Source organism: Lutra lutra, chromosome 14 (genome assembly GCF_902655055.1).
Source record: "Lutra lutra chromosome 14, mLutLut1.2, whole genome shotgun sequence".
Classification (NCBI taxonomy): Eukaryota; Metazoa; Chordata; class Mammalia; order Carnivora; family Mustelidae; genus Lutra; species Lutra lutra.
The window spans coordinates 49,353,291-49,365,872 of NC_062291.1; the positions used below are offsets into that span (position 1 = coordinate 49,353,291).

Consider the following 12,582-nt stretch of genomic DNA (forward strand, 5'->3'; position numbering starts at 1 on the left):
TTTTCTTGTTATCACTGCTGTTAGATAGGAATGAGTTATAGTAGAATGTCATGTGTAGACGTAAGTGCAGCCTTAGGAATGAGGTCATGGGCTGTGGTATTTTTGTCAAGACCAGTGTCTGCTTCTCTGTGTTTCTAAAGACAAAGCTGATGAGTGACAGACTTAGGTTGCTCAGACTTACAGATTAAGTATAAGCCAAACTATACCTTTCTTAATTCGTATTGAAGAAAACATCAGTCCTAAGGATGAGATACGTACTTTCCTGCGGCAGGAACAGGAAAGTGACGTGGAGGAGCTGAGTGGCCTCACCAGCATGGTGTGGTCTCACTTGGGATGCTTACCGAGTGCCACGGGCACTGTTTTGCTGTGTGGCTCACCTTTTGTAGAGATTGACCGTATTTTCATGTATTTTTTTTTCTTCTGACTGCTTGTGATTTCATTTTTGGCTAAAGCTTTAGATGAGCGGTTTTCAAAACTTGGTTCTGAGTCTTCTCAGGGAGAAGGGGCAAGGTTAAAACCAGTGTCATAACTGCATATTATTTAATTCCCTTTCTCACTCTTAGTCTCTCATGAGTGTACAGAGGAGCTGCCCGGGACTGTGTAGCCTGTGAGATGGCATCTTCTCTCTGGCACTAGTGGGACGTGTGCTGGTGGCCTTGCATTTTAAAGTTCTCTTTTCTTTTTAGAAAGAGAGAGGAGGGGGAGGGGCAGAAGGAGAGGAAAGAGTGACTCTTAAGCAGGCTCCATGCCCAGGGAGGAGCCACACTTGGGGCTCAGTCTCATGACCCTAAGGTCATGACCTGAGCTGAAATCAAGAGTTGGACACTTACTGACTTAGCACCAGGAGCCCCTTTTGTTTTAATGTTTTCTAATACAGTAAAGATTGATTAATGTAACCCTCATAAACACAAGCTATTTGGGGGACTCAGTGTTTTTTGATAGCATAAAGGGGTCCCTCATGAGACCCACATGTTTGAGAACCTGTTTTACACCTGTGAACAGGCAGTCACTTCAGAGTGTACTTGTTTTATTCATTCAGAATTGTTCTTGAACACCTACTGTGTGCCAGGCACTATGCTAGGCTAAGCCATGACTTCTGAGTTAGCATATTATTCCAGAAAGATCTTTTGATAAACCTTCATAAGTGCTGTGAAAGAAAAGAACGGGGTTACAAAGACAGTGAAAAGCCCCTTTTGAAGAGAAATCTGAGGAGAGGCTGGTCCTACTGGATGGGGTATGGAGCATCCATCCCTAGGAAGAGCGAGGGGGCGTGCAGTACTGAGTGACCCAACACCATGATTTTGGATCTTTTTATGGTTACACTTGTATTTTCTGGGAATGTGAAGCTATCTTTGCTCAGAAATCATTGCCTTCAATGTAATTTATTGAAAACCAGTTATATTTGTAATGCTCCCAGCAATAACTAAAAGCCTACTTTGGAAGATGAGCCATGAGAAAGTCCCTTCAGTTGTTGCTTTGCCTTTAACAGTGCTGTGATATGTGGCCTTCGTTATGCTGGGGATGTATTATTATTCCTGTGATTCTGTCTCTAAAAGGCCACCATTGAACAGAGTTCAGTGTTAGCACTACTTGCTGGGCAATAAGGAGAGTCATTTATAATGGAAATCATTTGAGGATTCAGTAGTTTTATTGTACACTCTCCTCCATGAATCCTATATTGTATATATTCTATATTTACTTTCTTAATGGTCAGTTTTAATTAACTGCCATTGTGAAAGCTTGTTCTTGGCACAGCCCTTCATCAAGAGTCAACATGTGTTTATCAGAGCAGCCATAGAACTGGCCTTCCCTTCAATTGTAGCTCATTATCAAAGTTGAATACAACTGGGTATTTATAGAAACCAGGGTCTCTGTTTATAAGGAAGCATTTGTTTTCACAGAACAACTTCTGTACTAAGCGGAAAGTTTGCTGAAATGCAGTCACAGTCTGTGTTGCAGTGTCTAAACACCAAGTTAGACTTTATTTGGCTCTATTTATATGAAGGCAGGCCTGCTGAGCTGGCAGTAAGGGAGCAGATGATTATCTCCCAGTTTGGGAGGGAGCGAGGATGGCAGTAGCATTTAGTAAGTACTGAGCTGTGAGTAAGTGTCAGGTAGCCTGGTAAGCACTGCTTCTAAAATGCCCCACCCCGACACCCAGACCCTGTGCCTATGTGACGCCTGTATGTGACGAGGCGTCATTCCCAGGATATTGTGTTGTAACGAAGGGAATCCCTGAGCTCTTAAAAGCAGAACACTTTCTCTGGCTGGTGTTAGAAGAGGACATGAGAGGCAGGAAGTAAGAGTGGACCTGAGAATGGGGAGGGATCAGTGGGGAAGGCAGGTGGCTCCTGACTGACATCCTGCAGGGAACCACATCCTGCCTCTGAGCTGAATGAACGTGGAAGTGTGTTCTTCCCCAGAGCCTCCAGAAAGGAGGGAGACCCTGAGCAGAGGGCCCCATCACACTATGTGTCTGATTCAATGTTGGTGTGGTTTTAAGCCACTAAGTGGGTGGCACTTAGTCATCTGGGTGGAAATGCTGTCCGTGTGGAGGAAAGGCCTGCCTTCTCGGGCACAGCCAGAGCTCCCACCTCTGAAACCTCTGTGCAGGCAGTGCCGCCTGCTCTCTGGACTGTGCCATCTTCTTCTTCTTCTTTTGGTGTTTTGTATTTGTAGAAATAGAGTGGTGTAGTGACTTCCAAATTATTTTACCATGATTGTTGGTACAAAACAGTTTTTACATTGAAACTCCGTTTACTCACAAACACAACTGAAAGAAAAAAAATTCCTCCAGAAGACTTAATCCTTAGGATGTCAGATGCATTCTGACATCTTCTATTTTATTTCATTTTTAAAAAAATGTAGCTCATGACTCACTAACTCAGTTTGTTCACTGGCTTTTCCAGAGTTGGAAAATCAGTACAGTTGGCTGTGCTTCTTTAGTTTTATTTTACTTCTTAAACATTTTGATCACATGTTATTTAAAAAATGAATTTGTGGTTAGGAAATATGTGTTCATGGTAAAAAGGGTGTAATGGTTGGGAAGGATCTCCACTGAAGTCCTTGTTCCTCATGCCCAGGGGCCCTGGTATCCTTCCACGTTTCAGAGGAAACCACTATTAGGAGCCTTGCAGTGTGCACCCTTCTGTTGATGAGTAGTCTGCATGGGCCAGCACCCAGGGCATGGCTGTCCCCTCTGCCTGTCCCTCTGTGTTCCCAGCACTGGGTAGAACAGTCCTTTCTACTTCGCTGTATGACCACCTCGTGTTCCTTTCTCTCAGTGTATTGACTCAGTCAGCTCTGGGCCCACAGGCACTGGGGTTATGCCAGGCGATTGCTCCCCCAAACAGTGCTTGCTGAGCAAACCTGTTTGTGCATATGTGTGAGGATGAATTCTGAAAGAAGAATTGCCAGGACAAAGTGAATGTGCATTTGTAATTTAGTAATTGCCAGATTGCCATCTTATGGAATTTAGCAATTTGCTTTCACACCAGTAGTGTAGAAGCATGGATGTTTTCCCACATATTTGCCAACACAGGTATCAGGTGATATAAAAAGAAAAAAACAGGCTTTTTTGTTGTTGTTGCTGATGGCATATCTCATTATAGTTTTTTTTTTTTTTTAAAGATTTTATTTATTTATTTGACAGAGAGAGAGATCACAAGTAGACAGAGAGGCAGGCAGAGAGAGGGGAAGGGAAGCAGGCTCCCCGCTGAGCAGAGAGCCCGATGCGGGACTCGATCCCAACACCCCGGGATCATGACCTGAGCCGAAGGCAGCGGCTTAACCCACTGAGCCACCCAGGCGCCCTCTCATTATAGTTTTAATTTTTGTAGTTCTCATTGTAAGAGAGGCTAAGCAGCTTATGTTTGGAGAGCCATCTAAATTGGGAAATCCTTTTCCCATTTTTTCTGTTGAGTTTGAGGTCACTTGTAAACAGGAGCCCCACTTATCTCTTACCCTCCTTATCCAGTCGTTCTTCAAACTGCTCCTGGCTTAAAAGCAAATGAACCCAACCAGACCATTTCTTGTGGCCCCTATACCTGTTAATATAAATCAGATGGGTGAATTCACTTTTGTTGGGGGCCTGAGCCCCAGATGTTTAAAAGTAGCTTTGTCAGTAAAGGAAAAGAAGACCCACTGAGGGTTTACAGCAGAGAAGGAGGGAACGGTTGGTAGAGAGAGGGAACTTGGGAAGTAACCTACTGGAAAGAGCAGGGAAAGGACATGAAGCAAGAAGAGAGCTGGGGAAGGTCCGGCTGGTGTCCTACAGTGAGAAAGTCCCTCTGATGTGAAATTGTTAAGTTCCCGGCATGAACGGAGAAATTACTTCATGAGTCTGTCATGATAGCCCTTTCTGTGGCAGCAAGCTCTTGCAAAAGGAAATGCCAGCTTCTACTAAAGCTATATAGGAAGTTTTCCTTTGGTTGTTTTGGCAGCATTGATAAAATAATTTAAAACAACAAGTCTGATAGGAAGGAGGACCCTCAAGTGACTTGATTACTGATGATTGTCTAAAATTGTCATTCCTAAGAAATACAATCAACTGGGTTTAGGCCTAGATGCAATCCAGACATTTGTTTGCATAATTGATTACGACATCTTAAGAAGAGGGGATTTTTTACGAAAATTTTTTTGTACTGAGATTGCTTTACATTCCTTTACAGGACCAGAAAATCTCTTGTTTGAGAACCAACAAAAAGCTTTGGGAACACAGGGCTTTAGTTTTTTCGACACATGGGAATGTTCTCATTATGAACATTTACACTTTTATCAGCAACATTCCTGTGTGGTCTGATCTTGTAGAAGAGAGAGGGTTCTCTCCTTTTCCCTTAAGGCAGACTGCTTAAAGCAACTACTGCTGACTCATAGCCCCCCACATGCCACCCGGCTGCTCTCCTCAGGATGAGTGGGAGAGCTGTTTAGTGCTCCAGGCCTCTGAGAGGGGACTGGTGGCCCCTGACCTATCTTGACCGCCCCAGTTGGACCCTGGCACTGTATTTGAACTGTATTTCTAGGCTACATTTTTTTCTTGCTGTTAACGATCAATCCAGTCTTTTTAAATCCTCATCGGTAGGTTGATAGATTTTATTCAACTTGATACCAGCAGCAAGTTTAGCTCTTTAAAATTGTTCATGCTGTGCTTGGTAATGATTTGACATGTAGACTGGTCCCGAACTTCAACATGGGCTCCTCTTTAACTGGAAACAGCAGGAGCCTCTTATGAGATCTGCGATGGCCCCACAAATCTTGCTTGTTTTCTCATTCTTATTGGAGAAGGGGTCCGCCAGGATAAGAAATTTGTTGGTTTGTGTGTCTGCATTTATTTTTTTATAAAGATTTCATTTATTGAGATAATTGGGGGGAGAGAGAGAGAGAGAGATGAGCAGGGGGGAGGGGTAGAAGGAGATGCAGACTCCCTGCTAAGCATGGAGCCCCATGTGGAATTTGATCCGAGGACCCTGGGATCATGACCTGAGCTGAAGGCAGATGCTTTACTGAGACACCCAGGTGCCCTTGTTGGTTTGTGTTTATATCAAACAACAGAAAGTAGATTTTAAAAATTTCCTTGAAACCTCATGATCTAATGAGAAGAGAAAATTTTTCTCTATAACCGGGAGGCTAGTTGAGGCTTGGACATTACCTGTTGAAGGTGTCTCGTGATATTTTTGTGGGATTAGATAGGATGAAATGAGGACAGGGACACAGAGAGAGGATGCTGAGACTATTCCTTTTTCCTGAATAAGCAGATCATGGGCTTAGGACTGCTGCCACCAATTCACAGGCATGATGCTTTGCTGCAAGTACACAGGTGACTGTGCGGGTTCCCAGGGGTCCGGCTGAGACCTGGAATCCATGGGGAAGTGATCCCAGCTCCCGCTGTGGGTATGGACCACCTCCCTGCTTCCTCAGTGCAGGATTTTTTCCTGCCCTGAGGCTCTTCCCTCCTACCTCCAAGCACTCCCTTGTTTTGGAGCATGTGATGATGCTATCACAACCCCAGACTTCCCTTTTTGACCTGGGTCACTTGAACTCAGGACCTGAGTGAGAAGCCATTTTCTTTTGATTTCGGCTTCCCATCTGAGACCTGCCTCCTCCCAGGACACTGAATATTTTCCACATCCAGTTAGAACTTGTAGGTTCTTTGGTGACTCAGCAGCTGTGCTAGTTGAGTACTACTGCATGGTTTTAGCACACACATGCAGTGTGATATCATGTAACTTCTTGGACCAAGTTTCAGGTTGAGCTGGATTTAAAGTGATGTTTAATTCTTCTTCTGGGGAGCAGGAAGAGTGGTCCACTGAAGCCCTCAATCCGACTGCCAGGCCTGGCTCTCTCCCCATGTGGGCGCATTTACTGGAGAGGGCAGATGGAGAGAGCTTCTGGACAGTGGTGCTGCTGGCTTGGTGGCTGCTCCATGGCAGGGGTCCTGTAGCTTCAGTGCCAGGATGAGGACGTGGCCCTGGGAGATGGCGCTTAGCGAGACTGGGGGGGTTTTCCTCAGCGGGGGAATTGTGGGGCTCCCTTGAATGAAGGAGCAGGGCCGAAGGCCACTTGGGGAGGGGTGGGGAAGGTAGGGTGGGCAAGGTAGGGAGGTAATGTGGGCTTTCATGTGGCTGTTCAGGTTGTGTGGGGCAGATAGGCTGCCTGTGTTAGGAGGGAGGAATGCATTTATGTGAATGCACATGGTGCTCCCAGGGCCGTGGGAACTCAGGAATGTGCGTCTAGAGAAGGCTTAGCAAGGAGCCGGCAGAGGGAGGCTCAGGTACACTCTTCCTGTTTCTCTCTTTCCGCTTTGGTGCTCCTTCACCCTCCTAGAGCTCCTTTCTCATTTTGGCTTGTTTATAAACTCTCAGGGCCCTTGCTCTAGGTTGGGACACATTCTTTCAAATTTCAATTTTCTTTGTTCTTTTTCTTAATTCCAAATCCCATGATTAGAACTCTGGGGAACCTTCAGTGCTCACCCCCATCCTGGGCCCCAGGTTGAGCTACGGATTGATGGCCCTGTGATCAACTAGTTTCCCTTTTGTGTAAAGAGATCTGGTGGGGTAGCAAGGTTTCCTGGACCCAGTGTGAGGTGAGTAGGAGAGAGCCCTCACATCCAGCCACCCTGATTAGGATTCCCCCCCGGAACCAGGTTAAAGAGAGCCAGGTGGGGAAGGTAAGCACTGGCAGGGATGGCCCCTCACATTTCTTTTGCATTTGCATATACCATCTGGTACTTGGTTTCCTTCTTTCTTCCTTCCTCCCTTCTCCTTCCTTCCTTCTTGTAGGCTTCCGGTGTGGGGCTTGAACTTATACAACCCTGAGATCAAGAGTTGCATGCGCTACCGACTGAGCCAGCCAGGCATACGCCCCCCCGTCTAGTACTTGGTATCTTGACTATGTATGAACTAATTAAATTCAGATGCTCAGTAAATAAGGATCACTGAATCTGCAGGAGGTTGGTATTGCTGCTTTAGAGTCTCAGATAGTTCTTGGCTACGCTCTAACCCACACAGAACAAAAGAGTGCTGTTTGATTTGTCTCGCCTCCGCACATCAGGACCTTAAATATGTATTACTCAGCGAGCAGTTGGAAATAGCAGGTGTTCTTAGATTCTCTGTCCATTGCCCTCCAGAAGGAGGTGGTGTTCACCGTCCCCTTTGCTCTTTCCTCTGAAATTGACGGGGGGTGTGTCGTTGCAGGCTGGGGGTTCTTCACTGGCGTCGGCTCCGGTGTCCGCCTTCCCTCGCTCTTCTGTCACGCCGTCCAATCAGGACATCTGCAGGTAACGCTCTGCTTCACATGCTGGAGTGGTTCATGTGACATCCCGGAAATAAGCATTAGTGTCTGCAGGTTCTCGATTTTCCATTTGCTCGGTCAGTATGCCTTTGCTGTAAACAGCTGGCTCAGTGTTCTGTGCTGTTTGCTCCCCAGGTTACCCGAGTCTCATTTCTTCCCTTCGATGTCTGTTCTCCTTTAAGATTGTTTTCACTTTCTGTGCTTTTATTCCACTGTTCTCTGCATGCAGTTCCAGGGCAGTGTGTTCTGAGTGTTGTCACCACAGTCCCGTGCAGTCTGCTGTTGTCTTGAAAGCTCCTCCAGGCCCGAGTTCTCTGACACAAGGGCTCACTGTGACAGTTATCTGTAAAGACACATTGTCCAAGAGAAATTCCTGTGGTTCCGATTGGGCCCAGGCCTTGAAGCCTGCTGACAATACCAAAGCCAGAAGAACACTAAAGTTCTCAAAATCCCTAAACGATGTGGGTGAGAAGGCCCAGGATACTGTGGAAAGTTTTGACTACGTGGAAAGAACTTGCTCCGAAGGGAAATTGATCCTCCCTCCAGATCCGGGTCTGAGAGTTAACAGGTTCCATCAGAAGGGAAAAAGAGCGCTGCATCACAAACCTCTTGGCAATTCCAAACATTCTTGTGTTTCCTCCCTTTCTGCCCATCGGTCAACTGCCTCAGAGGCGGAAGCTGGCAAGGGGGGCATGCACGTCCCCCTTTTGGAAGAGAAAGCGGATGGCGATGCCGTGTCCCGGGGCCGGCGACTGCTCCAGTACCTGTTCTCACTCTCACACGGCTCGAGCACCAGCAGCCTGCACAGGTTCCAGGAGCTGGAGAGCCGTGCCGCCCACCTGCACACCACCAAGTCCTCTAGTGGGCTGGCAGGGAGCACAGGCTTCTACTCCGATGAAATGGGAGACGACGATGTCTTTGAGGACAGCACATCTGCAAAATGGAAGAGCAAGGTCCTGCGGGCGCCCCTCTGCTCAGTGGAGAAGGACAGTGACCTGGATTGTCCTTCTCCCCCCTCTGAAAAATGCCCCCCCATCTCTCCTGTGTCCACGTCAGGGGATGCCTGCAGGTTGGTTTGCCAAGAACCAGCGTTCTGGCCAGCTCTGCTCCCCATACCTCGGTGGCCTCATCTTGCTTTAATATGTGAAGTTTCAGGAAAATGAAGTAATGGGCGGTAGGTAGACGATTGTGGGTTGATAGCTTCCTCCAGAAGAGTAGAGTATTGGTGTCATTTGACAAATTTTTATGAGCTGGGTTCCAAATAGTTTCACAGATGACAAAAGAGGAAGAAGCTACACATATTAAAGGCCAAGCTGACTCTTCTCAACCAAAAATAAGTAGACTTTGCTTAAGGAAGAGAGAAAATAGTTATCTCCAGTTTGCCAGCTCAAGGATCTAGTTGTTAAGCATTGGCTGCCCCTTCCAGCCTCATTTTTACCCTTTGTTCCAATTGCAACACAGCGTGAATGGGAAGAGGCCGGCCTTCTGCAGTACCTTCCTTCCTTCTTTTTAACTCGGATGTGGCCACCTCTGCCCGGGTCCTGCCTCCACTTCCCACCTTTGTCTTCCTGTGTGCAGCATCCTTGTCTGGCCTCTAGAATCTTTAAGAATCCACTTTTGGTCACCACGCTCACGCTTTTTCCCTCTTCCAACCTTTCCCTGGGCGCCCCTTCCGGGCCAGCTGTTACCATTTCTAACAGTTGGATCAGAAACTCCTCTCACAGAAACAGAGAGCTGCGAGCATGGCCAGGGCTGGGGCCCACTTCCTCTCAGGTCAGGTATCCCTACCTGTTCTTCAGCAGCTGGAACAGACCCTTCTGTGTCTCAAAAGTCTGTTAAGTTCCTTGAGGTTAGTGGCTATGTCCTCTTGCATGCACCCTTAGAAATCATGAATGATTTAAAATTCTCGCGTCCTCAAAAATGGTTTTAAATTCTTGTGTCCTCAAAAAAGAAATGCCACCTTCTAATGGGGTTTATAGGTCCAGGAGAGGTCCTTTGTTTTCTCTGTGTACTGTCTGCGGGAGGCCGGAGACGTGTAGTGTGGTATGTGAAGGTGAAGTCTGTGATTACTGCCAAAAACCAAATTCATCATCTTTTTAAGTCATTGGTATTTTTGGAAAGTAGAGTGCTGGTTCCATTTTATACGGAAATTTTTCTTCTAATTTTAACATGTTGTGAAGGATGGTTCCGTGTTGCCTTAAATTTGGCTTTCGGTGAAGTTCTTAAATCTTACCAAAAATGACTGCTTTGTCATTTTTTATATTGTTTTTTCCTCTCTGATGCCAAATGCCATCCAGACTTTCCATATTGGTACGGTAAGCTAGAAGTTTCTAGTTTGTAGTCACTGTCCACATCCGTGTTTGTGTGTTTTGTGCCTGTGGTCCTTTCTGTGATGTTTGTTGTTGAAAGTTTTCACTGGGGGACCAGCCCTCCCCTGGAGTGTCCTCTTCTCTGGCACGCTGGTCTCCTGGTAACGCCTGGCTCTCCTCTCCCCGCAGGATCTGCCACTGTGAGGGGGACGACGAGAGCCCCCTGATCACCCCCTGCCGCTGCACGGGGAGCCTGCACTTCGTGCATCAGACGTGCCTGCAGCAGTGGATCAAGAGCTCGGACACGCGCTGCTGTGAGCTCTGCAAGTACGAGTTCATCATGGAGGTCAAGCTGAAGCCTCTGAGGAAGGTACGTGGTAGGACACCTTTGGAGGCGCCCTTGCCTCACTGAAATGAGGGCCCGGGCCGAGTCAGCACCTCGGAACAGGCGAAGCCTTGCACTCCTCTGTCGGAAGTGGGTGCTGGCGCGTGCATTCCTGCTACGGGTGTCATCCTTTCCAGGTCTTCTTTCCCTCTCCTTCCTCTTGGGAAGAAGCTCTTTCTAACCCTTTGGTCCTTAGGTGTTTTTCCATCAAACTAAGACTGCTTTCTTGTCTGTGTCAGTTGTTTGGCCATTGATCACAGACTGTTTTGTGACATCTTAGCATTTAATTTTATATGTATTAACTGTTCGTGTCTTGTCTCTGATTAGGACTGTTTATTATTAGACATTAGTATTTCTCTCCTGCGCAAAGCACATAGTTACTTGTTCGGTACCTCTGATAAGTATTTGACAGTCGGTAAGGGGAGGGTGGGTGGGAAAAGAGGAACCGTAGGCCTTATGGGAAACGCGGCTCTCTTCACGCCCCATGTCACGGCTCCCTCTGCAGGGAGCCTCTTTTGGTTTGTGCCTCCTGTGTAAATGGTTTAATGTGTTTGTTTATATGCCCAGCACATGAGGTTTTATTTGGAAGAGTAAGACTTGTTCTTATCTCACAATTTTGGTATGTGTATTCAAGGACAATCACACAATCAAATCACAACACATGACATTGCCAAGTGAAGGCTAGATTAAGTGGTGGCAGAGCACGACAGATATTCAAAGGAGGAAGTATGGGCTATGGGCTGGAGCCTTGAGGAGGTAGAATGGTGGTTGTATCACAGAATGTTTGGGTGTTAAAGCCGTTTCTGAAGGATCAGTAGTAGGATTTGGAGTTAAGTGAAAGGAGTTTAGAGAGGTCCAGTTGTATAGAGAAGCATACACCAAAACAGTGTGTGTGAGCATTGCAGGGCAGTGTGGAAGGCTTGGACTGAGGGTGTCTTAGGAAATAGTAAGAGATCAGGGAGCAGGGGGGATTTTAGGAGGAAAGCCAAAAGAAGATACTATATAAAACCATAGCAGAAAGCATTCACGCTGTTGGAGAAGGCAGATGTAAACTACTTGAAGAATGTTTTGCCCCATGGATTTATTGGGTACCTGCTCTGCGCTGGCCTCTCAAGTCAGGCTTATAGCAATTTGACCAATGTAGATAATCTACGAGGCTCTGTTCTCAGCTTGTCCTGCAGAGATCTCTCTGGAAAGACACAATGACTAGGGCTGGCCAAGGATATGCAGAGTGTTCACACTTTGTTCTTTTTCTCTACCCTTATGTGTTTTCTTCTGATTTGGAAAGCAGTAAATGAAAAAGAAAATCTGGCTCTTTGGAGTAAGTTAATGAGCTCCTAGAGGAGATGGGACTTGCAGAGCCTGCTTATACCAGGAACTCTTAGCATCGGTTTCAAGCTGTTGTTGCCAAAGTAGCAAAGGACCAAAGAGTGAGCGTCTCCCGCCATCACCTTCACGATGTAGCGTGACCCATCTGCTAGTGTGTTGTGGTGTCATCAGCCCTCCTCCCCTTGCCCATGCCAGTCAGCGAGGCAGGGAGGTCTCGTGTGTGCCACCTGGGTCGGGGGCCAACATGCTGTTTTCATCAGGACTGAAACCATAGAGGCCTTCAGCTAGCCATGGGCTGTCTGCCTGCAAGAATAAGGAGACAGGAGGACTGATACCTGGTTGTGGTTCATAGCTCATCTTGATCCCAGCTTCTTTTCATTGCATGAAAAGTTGGCTGTCGACAGAATACCAGTGCCTGGTACCTGGTTGGTTTAAGGAGAATGACTTTTGGTATTTGGGAAAATTCATGAAGTCTGGGGAAAGGGGAGGGGCAAGAAAGCCAATCTTACCCATCTACAATGCTCTCACCCCCATTGTTGCCCTTTCCATTGGGGTCCTGCACCTCATGCTCTGTGTGTGGTCTTTCCAGTGGGAGAGGTTGCAGATGACGGCCAGTGAGCGCAGGAAGATCATGTGCTCGGTGACGTTCCATGTCATCGCCATCACCTGCGTGGTCTGGTCCTTGTATGTGCTCATTGACCGTACCACAGAGGAGATCAAACACGGACAGGCAACAGGTATGTATGTGCTCAGGGTGGAAGATGAGCGCAG

At 46.9% G+C, this 12,582-nt stretch overlaps 1 protein-coding gene across 7 annotated transcripts in view; it reads left to right on the forward strand.

Annotated features, from left to right (window-relative positions):
• Positions 1 to 12,582, forward strand: part of MARCHF8 (membrane associated ring-CH-type finger 8) — a 127,220-nt gene that overhangs the window by 110,401 nt on the left and 4,237 nt on the right. For 6 of the 7 annotated variants that reach the window (XM_047702381.1, XM_047702378.1, XM_047702382.1 and 3 more), the window contains 4 exons: positions 7,692 to 7,774; positions 8,018 to 8,857; positions 10,287 to 10,467; positions 12,401 to 12,548. In XM_047702381.1, the coding sequence (XP_047558337.1) occupies positions 7,692 to 7,774; positions 8,018 to 8,857; positions 10,287 to 10,467; positions 12,401 to 12,548 (1,252 nt within the window). The remainder of the gene's footprint in view (positions 1 to 7,691; positions 7,775 to 8,017; positions 8,858 to 10,286; positions 10,468 to 12,400; positions 12,549 to 12,582) is intronic. The other variant, XM_047702385.1, reaches the window with a different exon arrangement.